Source organism: Microtus pennsylvanicus, chromosome 9 (genome assembly GCF_037038515.1).
Source record: "Microtus pennsylvanicus isolate mMicPen1 chromosome 9, mMicPen1.hap1, whole genome shotgun sequence".
In the NCBI taxonomy this organism is placed as follows: Eukaryota; Metazoa; Chordata; class Mammalia; order Rodentia; family Cricetidae; genus Microtus; species Microtus pennsylvanicus.
In genome coordinates this window covers 15,639,979-15,654,584 of record NC_134587.1, presented here as the reverse complement: position 1 = coordinate 15,654,584, position 14,606 = coordinate 15,639,979, and the positions used below count along the sequence as shown (strand labels likewise).

At 36.4% G+C, this 14,606-nt stretch overlaps 1 protein-coding gene across 2 annotated transcripts in view; it reads right to left on the bottom strand.

The window, feature by feature from the left end:
- The window catches only part of LOC142857204 (sodium channel protein type 1 subunit alpha), a 115,290-nt gene that overhangs the window by 24,587 nt on the left and 76,097 nt on the right, over window positions 1–14,606 (bottom strand). For both annotated transcript variants that reach the window (XM_075984993.1, XM_075984994.1), the window contains exons 15-19: window positions 13,402–13,575; window positions 11,992–12,348; window positions 10,380–10,862; window positions 3,029–3,149; window positions 662–816 (exon numbers count right to left, since the gene is read on the bottom strand). In XM_075984993.1, coding sequence (XP_075841108.1) covers window positions 662–816; window positions 3,029–3,149; window positions 10,380–10,862; window positions 11,992–12,348; window positions 13,402–13,575 — 1,290 coding nt within the window. The remainder of the gene's footprint in view (window positions 1–661; window positions 817–3,028; window positions 3,150–10,379; window positions 10,863–11,991; window positions 12,349–13,401; window positions 13,576–14,606) is intronic.

Sequence of the window (14,606 nt, the reverse complement as noted above, 5' to 3'; positions counted from 1 at the left end):
ATGACTTAAATATTTCTTTACATCTAAAATTCTAAAATGCTACCAATATAGTTCTATCTTTGTAAATAATTTTCATTTAAATTTAAAGAGATCCTGATGAAATAGCACCTTCCAACGAAGAGAATCCAATCTTTAAATCATCACTTAGCCATTCTGTCCACTATTTATTTTCACCAATATTCACTGTTTTCTGAGAAGCCCAAGAGTCGTGAACACACACGAAAAGGGACAGAGAAGTGCTTCCTAAGGACCTACTAGAGTGCCCACACAGAGTCCATTAGAACTCAGAGGACATGGAATCACAGTACCAGCTCTTCCATGAACTTTTTTGTGGTTCTCATTTTCACGTTTCATTCAGCAAAGAGGAAATGAATACTCATTTGTTTATAATGACCAAGCAGAAGGGCCAACTTTTCTGAGCGTCTTCGTAATAAGCAAGCATGGATGAATGATTAGAAATATACATACATACAAAAATCAAACCCAGCAATACAGAGTTATTCATTAAATTTGTGGCTGGGAGATTAAAAGGTGGAAGTATTGAAGACCCATTGGCAACTAAGGCTATGGAGTACAAAGGGTTAGAAAGTCACTGGGCCAGGTGATTGTCAGAGTCCCGGCTGGAGCACGTTGGGTTAATTACTTAATTACATTCACTCACCAGAGCACCGCTACTCAGGAGGATCATGAACACAATGAAGGTCTCAAACCAGTTGTGCTCAACTATTCGGAAGCAAGTTCGACGCAGGTTCCACCACTGCTTTCCTCGCCCTTCCTCCACGCTAATTTGACAGCACTTGAATCTCCGGACACAGCCTGCAAACATAGGGTTCCAATAGGAGTAGAGAAGACAGCTCTACCGCTGCCCTCACGCACCTTGCCAAGCCCAGGTTCATCCTTCCACCGCCAGTGTGATCCCTAATTGGCTGTGATCACACTTTCAGCTTACAGCAACAAGTGTGTTTTTATGAGCGATGGGAAATCAATGGGCCACGCGGCAGCTTCAGATTTTGCCTTTTCTTTACACAATGATGCTTTCAAAAAAATACTTTGTAAATCACAAATGTGACAAGCAGTTTATCTTTACGGTACAATTGTATTACATTCTGTTGTGGCTGCTCTGCTAAAGGACTACAAAATGAAATTGATAACATAAATGAAGATTAAACATCCCCCTTAAGAAGTGTGTGGACAGGCAATTCAGATGTCATCAGCATATGGGTACTCTTGTGGTGCTCCTGGAAGGGTGTGTATGTTTTTCTGAGATAGCTGAGTTTACTAACAGGTGATTTGCATGGTCCTGCTTCAATGCGCCTTTGACTTCCCCACATCGCTTTTATTTTCTGAATCAAACTAGTGGACATCACTAATTGCCTTTATAAACACTATGGAAGAAAATTAAAAAGGAAAGAAGAAAGTACTATATATCTTCTTGTGTTTAAGTACTTTACACTAAGTTTTTTTTTTTAAGAGATAAACACAGGAACACTGCCCTAAGGCAAAAGGAAGACATAATGGTGAGAAGAGGTGGGAGGTCAGAAGAAAGCAGAGAAAGAAAAAAGGGGCAGAAGGAAGAAGTAAGCTGCCACAAACACCAAAAAGGAGGGGTGGAGAAGTAATCATAAGTGTGAGCTGTCAGGTGAATTCTGTTTCATCAACACAAGAAACTTCCTGATGGGCACACAAAGGTGGTTTTGAGAAAGGTTTAGCGTGATAATGTACATAGTTTATAGAGGGGACAATGGAAGATGGGTGACATTTTAGGCCTATGAGGCAGAGAACGACGAATATAAGATTACAAATAAACTGAGATTTCCCAAACTCAAATCGCAAAGGCGCGAAATCATAGTAAACACTAACTATAGGAGATGGGTCTCACACGTTTGCTGCATAGTAAACACTAACTATAGGAGATGGGTCTCACACTTTCACTGCATAGTAAACACTAACTATAGGAGATGGGTCTCACACGTTTGCTGCATAGTAAACACTAACTATAGGAGATGGGTCTCACACGTTTGCTGCATAGTAAACACTAACTATAGGAGATGGGTCTCACACTTTCACTGCATAGTAAACACTAACTATAGGAGATGGGTCTCACACTTTCACTGCATAGTAAACACTAACTATAGGAGATGGGTCTCACACGTTTGCTGCATAGTAAACACTAACTATAGGAGATGGGTCTCACACGTTTGCTGCATAGTAAACACTAACTATAGGAGATGGGTCTCACACGTTTGCTGCATAGTAAACACTAACTATAGGAGATGGGTCTCACACTTTCACTGCATAGTAAACACTAACTATAGGAGATGGGTCTCACACGTTTGCTCATAGTAAACACTAACTATAGGAGATGGGTCTCACACTTTCACTGCATAGTAAACACTAACTATAGGAGATGGGTCTCACACGTTTGCTGCATAGTAAACACTAACTATAGGAGATGGGTCTCACACGTTTGCTGCATAGTAAACACTAACTATAGGAGATGGGTCTCACACGTTCGCTGCATAGTAAACACTAACTATAGGAGATGGGTCTCACACTTTCGCTGCATCTCTGTAGGCTCAAGCAGGCTCTGTGCAGGGCCCAGGAATCCTGTGCATGTCCTATGTTCACAGTATGCATTATGAATTTTGCTTTTCATCTAAAAACCTGGCTTTAAATTTGAAACCCCCTGAGTTTTCCTAGCCAGAATATTTACCATTTGGGCAAATTCTCTTGGTGAGCATCGCACAAACATTTAAGACGTAAACTTCTTGTAAAAACAATCACTATTTTCTCTGAAAAAATGTCAATTAGTCATGAGTTTTGATGAAACAGAAGCATTTTTCTCTAGACTCATAACCTCTGCTATGGTTGAAAGGAAATAATCAGAGTACGGCACTGGATTTAAATTTTTCGAAATGCTTGAAATGGGCCTAAGTTTTATCGTGTGTGAGGGACCCACTTTGGGTGGTTGGCAGCTGCAAACGCTGCCCTCTACAGGCGAGTGCGAGCATGACTACTTCCCCTTTACCTTCAGTGAAGCAGGCTTCGGGCTCCAGGGTTTCTTCGGGTTCAATGACAGGCTGTTCCTCTGCAGGGGCCCCAATATCCACTGTGCTCCCTTCTGAAGAGCTACTGCTTTCATTGAGTTTCTGTGCAGAAAAGGGGCATAAAGAGCAAATCCCTTTAATAATTCCTTACTGAATGGCCTACCGCAGAGGGATTACTATTAGAACTTTATTTTGTGTTTTTCTTGAGGAAAGAAGGCCTGAATATTTACAGTAAAACAGAGATTCAGAAGAATAAAAAGGCAAAGTTCATTATAAATTCCCTTCCCAGGAATTTCTGTATGCAATCAGTGTTACAAGTGACCATCAGTAACACATAGTGAGGACATTTCTGTCCTGTGGAATGGGCGGTGGGGGGGCAGTGTCATGATTTGTAGGAGTGGGGAGGAGAGAGAGAGAGGATGAAACCAAGAGAAACCATAGGAAGAAATAAAATCCTTAGTCTGTTCTATGTTTAAATGTGTATATATAGTTCTTTAAAACTGTTTTACTTCTGGGCTATTATGACCTGCTGCTTTAACTTACGTTTATAATATCCACTGTTAGATAAATCAGAAGATCAGAATTATTTATTATAAAAGCACTCATATTTTTATATTCCATATGTTCTTTGGAGACAAGATGTTTTACAAAAAGTAAAAAAAAAATACACCAATAAACAAATATCCTTAGATTAGAAAATGAGCAGGTTCAATTACTGAAAAATATTTTAGAATATAAAGCATTGCAAAGACAGATCAATAAATCCACAGAAAAGTCAGTTTCTTTCAATGCGTAATGTTTATACTAATATCCCATGTGAAGCTAATTGGATAGAAACACTGTTCTCAGGGTTTGGCAGTAGTAACCAAATGCTTGGCTCTCTTTTTGACTTTTTGGGATACAAGGATGGCAAAAACAGCAGGAAATACATACTTATCCTTAAGATAGGAACTAGTTCTGTGAATTCTTTGTAAAGATGGCATGCTGGCCATCAAATTTGGATAAAACTAATTAGTTCCTTTGATAACTTAGTCCGGTAAGATACACTGAACACTAACAACATGGTAGATGCTCAGTGTTTATTGGCAAACAAAACATCTATGGCCCTGTTTAATATTTGAAAAAATGTATACTATTTTCCAAACTATAGATTTATGTAGACCCTAAAAGACATCACCCCAAAGACTCACTCAGCACGTATTTATAAATAATAAACACCATACCAACACTGTTCATATTTGGAATAGAATTTCATCTATATGAAACAGAGGTTTCCTTTGTATTTGCTCAAAGAAAGATGACTTCTACATCTGGGTCTATATCCAGCTGATTGTCTTCCTTCCTTTTAAATTTCTTGTGGAACAGAAATTACAGATTATAGGGACCTGTGTTGATATGAAAGATAAGTCTAGTTCTGAGTGCTCATTGTGAAGATTGTCTCTGACATTATACTCAGATTCTTCACTAAAAGCTAACTTAATTTTCCAAAAAAAATGTGATGTTAACCTGTTTACCGCATTCAGCACCTGGAGTATTCATTGTTCAGGACAGGATGTAACAACTGACAGATTTTTGCATCTACATTTGGGTTGCATTTACTTTGAATGACCTTATCTTTGATTCTACAACTTCGTGTGACTTAAAGCATACCCAAGGATAAATCTTGCATTTGCTTCTCTAACAAATGAGGAGAATCATTAGAAGGAGGGCTTGAGTTACAATGCCCATCATTTTTGAGAACATGGCCTTCTGAAGATCCTTATGTTTTATCCTCAACGTAATTGGTATTTACCAATTGCAATAATTCCAGGCTGAGACTTGCGACCTCATTAAGTCATGTTATACCAATAGCTTTTATTGGCATTGCCAGTGTTGTTAAGAATTAATACTTATTTATAAAACAATATGTGAGCAGAGTAGCATTTCATTATCATGTAGCATTCTTCACTATAAAAACAGTATTCTCTGTTATGATGCCTTCTCTAATTGTAATGATAAGTGAACTGATTTCAGAAGGTAAGAGTCTTTACCAACATTCACCAACTATTAGAAATCTCCCCCCCCATTTGAATAAACTTATGTGTGGGCTGAGATTCAGATGAAATTTAATTTACATAGCAAAGTTATCTTCCTGAACATTTAGCAGTGATCTGCTAGATCTCTAAATTTATTTTAGTCTTTAGCAAGAATCACAATATCAGATAAAATTAAAATAAGACTTCTTCAGTAGTATCATTTTTCAGTGCCAAATGGAACAAAAAGTTTTCAAGCAGTTTATTGTCAAATAAGGCCGTCACAAATGAGTTATTATTTAAATAAAAGTTGCTCCATCAAGTTACAAATTGAATGATGTTAGCAGGAACATATATTTAAAATTTATCATTACATTTATTTAATTGGTTTGCATATGCAGACACGTGCATGCCACACACGAGTGTGTGTGTGTGTGTGTGTGTGTGTGTGTGAGAGAGAGAGAGAGAGAGAGAGAGAGAGAGAGAGAGAGAGAGAGAGAGAGAGAAGGTACATGTGTGTTGCAGCACACATGTAATCTAGAAGACTGCTTGATGGACCCAGTTCTTTCTTTCTACTTTCTGGGTCCCAGGTATTCAGTTCAGATCGTCAGGCTTGGTGGCCAGTGTCATGGAAGTAGCTCATTGCCTCATAACTGTTTCTTCATTGAACCACTGGTTTTGTGCTATAAGAGTGGCATTTGTTAGTAAAATATTGAGCTAGTTTTACTTTTTACCAACCTTTTTCACAAGGGCCACAGTTTTTTACTAAAATACCTTTGAGGTACTGATTTTTTTATTCTGCCTTTCAAAGAAAACAAAGTTGATAGATTTGATGAAACTAAGTACTATTTTTCTTGTCCTAAAAAAAAAAAAGACTTATCTGAGAATTTCCTGGACTGAAATTTTTAAGAACTCAGCCAAAGGTATTATGTTATTATTTCCAAGGTGTCATTGTGTGTAGAAGGCAAATTGATCCCCATCTCAATAAGACTCATTCACTATATATATATATATATATATATATATATATATATATATATATATATACATACATACATACATATATGTGTATATATATTCACATTTCATATTTTGACATTTTTTCTTTTTTTATTGAAAAAACATTTCTGCCTCCTCCCAGCCTCCCATTTCCCTCCCCCTCCTCCCACTCCTCTCCCCCTACCCCCACTCCTCTCCCCCTCCCTCTCCAGTCTGAGGAGCAGTCAGGGTTCCCTGCCCTGTGGAAAGTCCAAGGTCCTCTTCCCTCCATCCTGGTCTAGGAAGGTGAACATCCAAACTGGCTAGGCTCCCACAAAGCCAGAACATGAAGTAGGATCAAAACCCATTGCCATTGTCCTTGGCTTCTCAGCAGCCCTCATTGTCTGCCATATTCAGAGAGTCCGGTTTTATCCCATACTTTTTCAGTCACAGACCAGCTGGCCTTGGTGAGCTCCCAATAGATCAGCCTCACTGTCTCCGTGGGTGGGTGTACCCCTTGTGGTCCTGACTTCTTTGCTCATGTTCTCCCAGTTAGTTCCTGGGGCAACTGAGGATAGGGAACCTGAAATGACCCTATCCTATAGCTATACTGGTGAATATCTTGCATATCACCATAGAACCTTCATCTGGCGATGGATGGAGATAGAGACAGAGACCCACACTGGAGCACCGGACTGAGCTCCCAATGTCCCAATGAGGAGCATATTTTGACATTTTAAGGCTGCTTACATATGGTTTTCACTCTTACAAAGTCTTCTTTAGGAATAAACACAAGCTGATAGCTTTTTCTTATTTTTATATTGGCATCCTAATTCATAGAGATAATATGAGCTTTAAATGATTTCTACTTGTACTTTAGTCTTTCGAGTTATTAGAAAATTTCTTTGTAGTGAGGATATAGCAGGACAGTTAAATTAAAAAAAATAATGAAAACAAGGTAAACATTGGTGTGTAATTGGAAAAACAAAAACTCAACTATGTTCACTAAAAGTTAGATTTTATAAAAACCTGTCCCTTCTTCATTTTTAGATGGAATTCTTCTGTGGGAACTCCTTCAGTCTATAATTGCCTTTAAGATACCAGCACACTTTGGGTGTGGTCTCATGTACTACAAATCAGGTGAAAAGCAGATGTGGGCCTCTTGGCTGCAGGATTTGGTTCTAGCTCCCAGCGCACGCAGAGGACTGCAGATCATTACCCTTTCTGATAGTTTATCCCCAAATAAATATATTCCATTCCAGGCTATTGTGGAACTCTTTTGTATGTCAACAAAATTCTGTCTTCTAATTTACATTAATTTAATGACCAGATCTGAGGTTAGATACCTCCATTGACTGTCTATTTTCTGGAATTTACTACGATTTACTTTGAGTTCAAATACAAAGTTCAGTTTTGTAAACCCCTTAAGGAAACTTGCAAATAATACCCACATTAAAAATACTAATACTTAGGAGATAAATGTAAATTTGGAAAAAACTCATACTTTCACCTCCATTGTTGTGTCATTAAGAGACATGGTGTCTTCATTTAATTTGTTACTTACATTTTAAGCACAAGATAAAAACATTGTATCAAAACTCTAGAAGTAAACATATGCTTACCAATATATTTTTATTTTTTTCATTGTCAAAATTAAAAAAAATGAGTGTAGTTCTTTTTTTTTGATATAACAAACATGGAAGAAAGCTCTTTAGCTGTAAGGGAAGGGCACACTTCAACTTTGGAGACATGTTTCCAACATTTTAGAGATACTAGGTAACAATGCAACTCAAATGTCTTTCAAACAAGAATTTTACTAATTTAAAACTTAATTTGGTTCTCCTTTTTCTGTTCTTAAACTGCTACTAACTTTTACTATGAATTGAAAGTATTGTTTTTCACTGTTTTGAGATTAATAAAATATTTTAAAGACATTTTGGCACTTATTAAGCTATTAATCAATATTTAACTTATTAAATCCCAAATGGACTTAATAGAGAGTGGGTGTATTTTTACACGTGAACCCCAGGAGCTAAATTATACACATATCCTCCGATCTGTGGAATCCATAAATACTTGGCAGGCTCTCTTAAGAGGTGAGATGAAGGGATGCAGAAACCACATTGCGCTTGAAACACGCTCTTTGCCTTGCCCACTAGGGCATTCCAAAATCACTTAAAACTGCCATCTTGATGCTAAGAGCATTTTCCCTTCACAGTGGATTTATGCCATGTTTCTTGCTTTTAAAGATGTTCTCTGGTACAGAAAGTGATTTTGACCTTGAAGGTGAAAAACACAACACAGAACAAGCAAAGCACGCTTGGTGTTATCTGGGAGGAACCAATCAGATGGCTTATTCTTCTGCTCAGCTTTAATTTTAAACATGAAATGCTTTTATTTGGAGACCAGATTTATTACAGAGATCTTATTTATGGATATCAATGAGAGAGAGTTTAACTTTTAATAAGTGATCAAAATAAATCATTCTGGAACGTCATGATCAAAGGGTATATTGCACCGTTGCATGCACGTAGAGACACAACAAAGAAAACACATGTATAAACTGAACGTGTATCGACCTATGAATAGAGCATGAACTATTTTAAATCTTAGCCTTTTACTGAGATAACACCTATATGCAAACACATATAAATGAGATCCATGATACTCTGTTTATCAGTTATTATCGACTCAGAGTGTTAAACGGAGGGAATGGATTTGGAGTGTATGAAGGAAGATGTATGTTTTGTTTTTTCACACTTCAAATTCATTTCCATAGACATTGCAGTCAGGATTTTCCCACTATTGTGCCTCTGTGCTGTTTCCCTTCCTCTTCTTTCATTATAAATCCCCAAAATATCTCAGTGAAGCCACTGATAGTTTTAATATCAGCTCCCACTTCTAAAAGTGGGAATTAGTCACTTGACACACAAACTTTATAAAAACTTGAATCATCCTTAAATTAACATGTTCAATAACCTAAATTACGACATATGCCTGCAGTATATACCTCGGACAACTACCTACCAAATACAGCATTGTTTCGCTTGAACATGGTGGATATACCAACAAATTTTTATTAGGAATCGAATGTCTTTGACATATTGATGTCTTTAAAGTATTTGGACTATAAGGATGCTTTACTATTTTGGGGGCTTTCATCAAAGCTTGAACCACAGATTCTTTGTTTTAGTTTTTTTTTTTTTTTGAATTGTCTTACAAAATTATCTCTGTCTTCAATGAATAATATACCATTATATTCCATAATGCCCATTATAAGTTGAAAATATAAGTAAAAAGTATATTAATGACACATACTGAACACTGTAGCTAGCAACACAGTAAGTAGGAACACATTGGTTATTGAGAAATAGTAATAGTAAGTCAGTCCGAGTCACGGACAGCCTTAATATCTGCTAATGTTTAAGGTTACTATTTTTTAAGTAAGATCCCATGCACTGAATTGTATTCCTCCACCTGTTCTTCTGTTCCATCTTCAAATGCTGAAGCTATCTATATATCTGAAGCTGGGGCTTGTCAATGAGCCTACATATCAAGTGAATCATGAGGCTAAGGCTATACTCCAGTAGCATGATGCCTTTACAAGTTGGGAAAGAGAAAAGAGATCTATTTCTCTTCATGTGCACATATCCCAGGCAGGCTCTGTAAAGACACAAAGAAGGTGGCCATCTACAACCTTAGAAGATGGCCCTCAGCAGACACCGACCCTGTGGTACCATGGTCTTGAACTGTCTATTTTCCAAAACTGTGAATAAATAAATTTTGGTTATATCACTCATCCAGTTCATATCGCAGTACTATTTTAGCCCACATAGAACTATAACATAATGCAATTTTAATATGGACCACTTCTTTCAAAAGTTCACTTCTGTGTTTTTGAGCTGAGGTGATAAATAGAAAAACATAAATACTCATAGACAAAGCTCTGGATTTCACTTTTATCAGTTACATGATCCTAAGCATCCAAAATAGTTTTGATTTATTTTTACTGGAAAAGTTACAATGCCATGTTCCCTCACTGTTCATTATAAAAATTAAGTACTCATATAATGATGTTATTTTATTTTCGTTTACCATTTGTTACTCATTTAACAGTTAATATTCTTTAATAAGACTGTGAAAAATCACACATTCATATATTATGCTTTGATTTGTCATTCATCTGTCTGGGATTGAGTCTTTGGTTTCTCAGTAAAATAATATTTTACTTGATGTCAAAAGTTTCTACAAATTTTAAGTACAGACAATATAGTCCACATATATTTATTTATACATATACATATGCATAGATTTCTACCTCCCCAAATTTATAGAATCTTACCTCTTTGCTTTCTTCTAGATCCGATTCACTGCTAAAGTCCTCTGTGTTTAAGTTCTCAAAGTCAGACTCCCCCACAGCAATGGGCACAGTCACCGTGAGGCTGGGGTTGTTTATGAATGACATGTAATCACTCTCATCAATGATGTACTTTTCCACGCTGCTGCCAGTTCCTATACCACTGGTGGTTCCATTCACGTCTCTCAGACAGTTCATATCTTTCCCAATTTCTGTCGTGTGGTTAGATACACAATTCTCTTTTCTGTTGTTTAGATCATCAAGTGGCTTAATTTCGTCTAAAATCTTCTGTTTCCTAACAAAGGACTGCTGAATAAACTCGTATATTTTTCTTTTCACATAAGCTATTCCCTTGTGCATTCTGTCCACGGCAATTTGAAGGTTGTTCATTTCATTGTCGTCGTCAGTGGCTGCAAGGTTGTCTGCACTAAATGAGCTCAGAAGCAAGGCCAGAAAGAGGTTCAGGACCTTGAAAACAGACATAGGTACATCTTCACCAAAACACAGAGGAGAGCACAGGTCCCTTATCCCCTAGGTTTAGAAATAATCTAAATCTATAAGAGCAAGAAATCCAGCAGTTGTGAGAAGTTAGGTGGGCTAAGTCAGAACACACACTGCATATCATAGGCTCTGGGTTCAACACCCAGCCCTGGAAAAGTCTTGGACATTCAGAATTTGTGATATGGCCTTATCTCTATAAAACAAAAGCATTTTTCCTACTGCTTTGACGATTTCCCACACATGAAATGAAGAATTCAAATGAATTGATTTGGCATTGTATTTAAAGTGATATGAGTAAAATAAAACATATTCACTGATAGAATGTAACAGTTCTAAATTTAAAAATCATTAATAGTTGCAAATATGCATTTAAATATACTTTGAAGTTTCTTTCTTGATAGTCTTATGTTGATGGGTGTTAACAAAATCAACATGATTAAGACCAAATTTAGGATTAAAAGTTGAAGTCTTCAAAATGTTCATTGACCTTTTTTTTTTTTTTTTTTTGAGAAAGGATTTCCTTGTGTAGTTCTGGTTGTCCTGGAACTAGCTTTGTAGACCAGTCTAGCCACGAACTCACAGAGATCCTCATGACTTTGTCTCTCACGTGTTGGGACTCAAGGCATGCACCAGCATTAACCAATCTTGTCAACACTATTTGATATCAAAAGATCTCTCCCCCTCCACATGCATGTGCACACGCACGCACACACACACACACACACATACACATGCACAAAGAGACACATATACATGGCATATATACACATGTGGCAGATTTAGAAAAGATTTTACCAATTCTATGCACTTTAAAAAATAAATGTGATGAAATGATTGACCTAAAATGGTGTTGAAGATAAAAATTATAGATATTAGTGTGCATACATTTAAAAACTGTATTTCTTTATTACCATAGTGTATTGTGATAGTATATATTAACATATTACAGTATTTGTTCCAGAATGAGACCATAAACATATCTAAGATCAGAGGTATTAAACATTAATGATGATAAAAGTCATTTTGAATAAAATGGGCACCACTCTGTCATGCTGTACGTGTATATCTGAAATGCATATCGAATTTGGGTACATACCACGAGGTTCCCAATCACCATGACCATCATGAAGACAGTAAGGCACATGGCTTGGCCAGCGACCTCCATGCAGTCCCACATGGTCTCTATCCACTCGCCACACAGAACCCGGAACACGATCAGGAAGGAGTGGAAGAAGTCGTTCATGTGCCAGCGCGGGAGTTTGCAGTCACTGGCAATTTTGCAGACACAGTCTTTGTAACTTTTGCCAAACAGCTGCATGCCGACCACGGCAAAAATGAAGACAATGATAGCCAACACCAGGGTTAGGTTGCCCAGGGCGCCCACCGAGTTGCCGATGATCTTGATGAGCATATTCAGTGTGGGCCAGGATTTTGCCAACTTGAACACTCGGAGCTAGAAAATGAGAACAAATTAATATATATTATTATGATCTTCACAAGCATTAATTATATGGAGGCTTACTAAGGAAAAAGAGGGTGCAGCCAGTGACAGAACTCCTTCCTAGCCTGAATGCATCCATGAGGTTCATAGTTAACCCTACCCATCCCCAAACCCTCCTACATTGTCTTGCTCTAGCTTTCTCAGATTCATGGTTAATATTTGGATCCTCCCAGGAAGAATCTAATTTTTCCAGCTTTTAATTATGTAAATCATCTTCTTTGAAAGTGAATTCTTAATTATATATTGGAAGCTGTTCTTTAATTTGTTTCTCTGAGACATACCAAATTTCATACTGTCGTATTAACATCTGATTGTGAATAAGTTTTGCCAAAGGATTCATTTGTCAAGAAGGTTTTAAGTAACTTTACATTGAGCCTGATATGAATAGAAAAAATATTTATGTTAATTAATACTACATAATTAATACTGGAGTAAAGATATAAATAAATATACATGCATTGTACACCTGGAATATTTACTATGACTCCTCTTTGATCTTTAGGACCACGTATATGAATTCATGCATATGTTACATAGTCTTATAAATTTTTTGGTTTTTGATGGAATAGATTTTCTAGAATTAGAATTACTGCCTTTGGGGTGAAAGTCATTCGTTCCTACTAAGGGCTATTTACATTTTCAAGTCATTATCAAAATATTGACCATATCCATTGAGCACACTTCTTCGGTTTGAAAATATCAATTTTACAGTCATTAGAAACAATAGTTCGTCAACATGGCAACAGAAAAAAAGACATTAGTGTTCAATGATAGGGTTAGTAACAGCTCAATGGCAAAGCATGTTCAAGGTTCTGTGTTATGTAACCAAGCACTGAAAACTAATAACGGATAATATTAGTAAAGTTTACATGTCTAAACTTTTCAGAAGAAAGCTTCTTTTTTATATAAATAACTGGAGAGATAATATTCCCAGATGTTAAGTCTATGTTTGGGAAAGTCTATGGCACCATTGGGGAAAACAATTATTGCCATGGTCTTCTTTACCAGTCGAAATGAACGGAGAACTGATAATCCTTCCACATTGGCAAGGCCAAGTTCCACCAAGCTTAGTGTCACAATGAAACCATCAAAGATGTTCCAGCCTTCTTGGAAATAATAATAAGGGTCCATGGCTATGATTTTCAGGAACATTTCCGCTGTGAAGATCCCAGTAAAAACCTAAGATCAAAACAAAATTACTCAAATTCTATCAGATAATGATTATGATAAATATACCATCGTATTTTCCAACAGATAAACGGTTTAGGCTACTTCTCCGTTACTGATCCTGTTACTGTCTTTCTTGTAGAGGCAAATTTAGTTGACAAGGCTGGTTTGAATTATTTACTGTATTATCCTCACAGATGTTCCAGTAACTAGATAAGTGAATACTATAATTATTCCATTACAAGGGAAGAAAACAATATTCCAAGGTACGTAAAACACCCATCTTTTATCAGCCAGCTAGAAAATAGAATTTAATTAGAATTTGTGCACCAGTGTACAGTTTTGATGATGTTCATTCCATTAAATTGCCTGTCTTTTCAGACCTCATGTAACCTACATAATGATAAGATTTTACCCACAAAGTTTTATTTGTACGTTTATCCTTATTTCTTTCAAATAAGGTAGCTACTGTTCTTTTGCATCTTGTGTTGCAATGTTACCATCACTGTCATTAATAATTATATGCATTTAAAGCATATTCCCATACTACAAATAGTAGAGATTTAAAAATACAAATACTGTATAGGATATGTGTATTTTCATTTTCTATATCAATAAAATTGTAAAATTCATTCTAAATATTATATTAAATGCATATCATACTTTACATACTTCTTTCTTCAAATAAAAGCTGAGCTTTCTAAGTTCATTCAGAAAATATTTTAGTAACTGATGTTTTAAAGTAAAAAAAATAGAGTATTAAGTGGAAATTTTGACTAAAAATTGGTTTACTAATCACGGTATGTACAAAATGCAGTGGGTACATTCCATATTTCATGGTCTGTATCTAAAACAGATTTATAAGGCAGAGCATTGATTTTCTAGAACCTAGAAGGAGAAAAGAGGAAAACACTTTTGTGTTGTTGATCACTCTTTGAAAGGATGCATAAGGAAGAGAATTCATGACCTTATTTGAACCATCTAGATACTATCCCTTAATAAAAACAGTGATGCTATCCTTAATAAAAAACCATGGCCTTAAA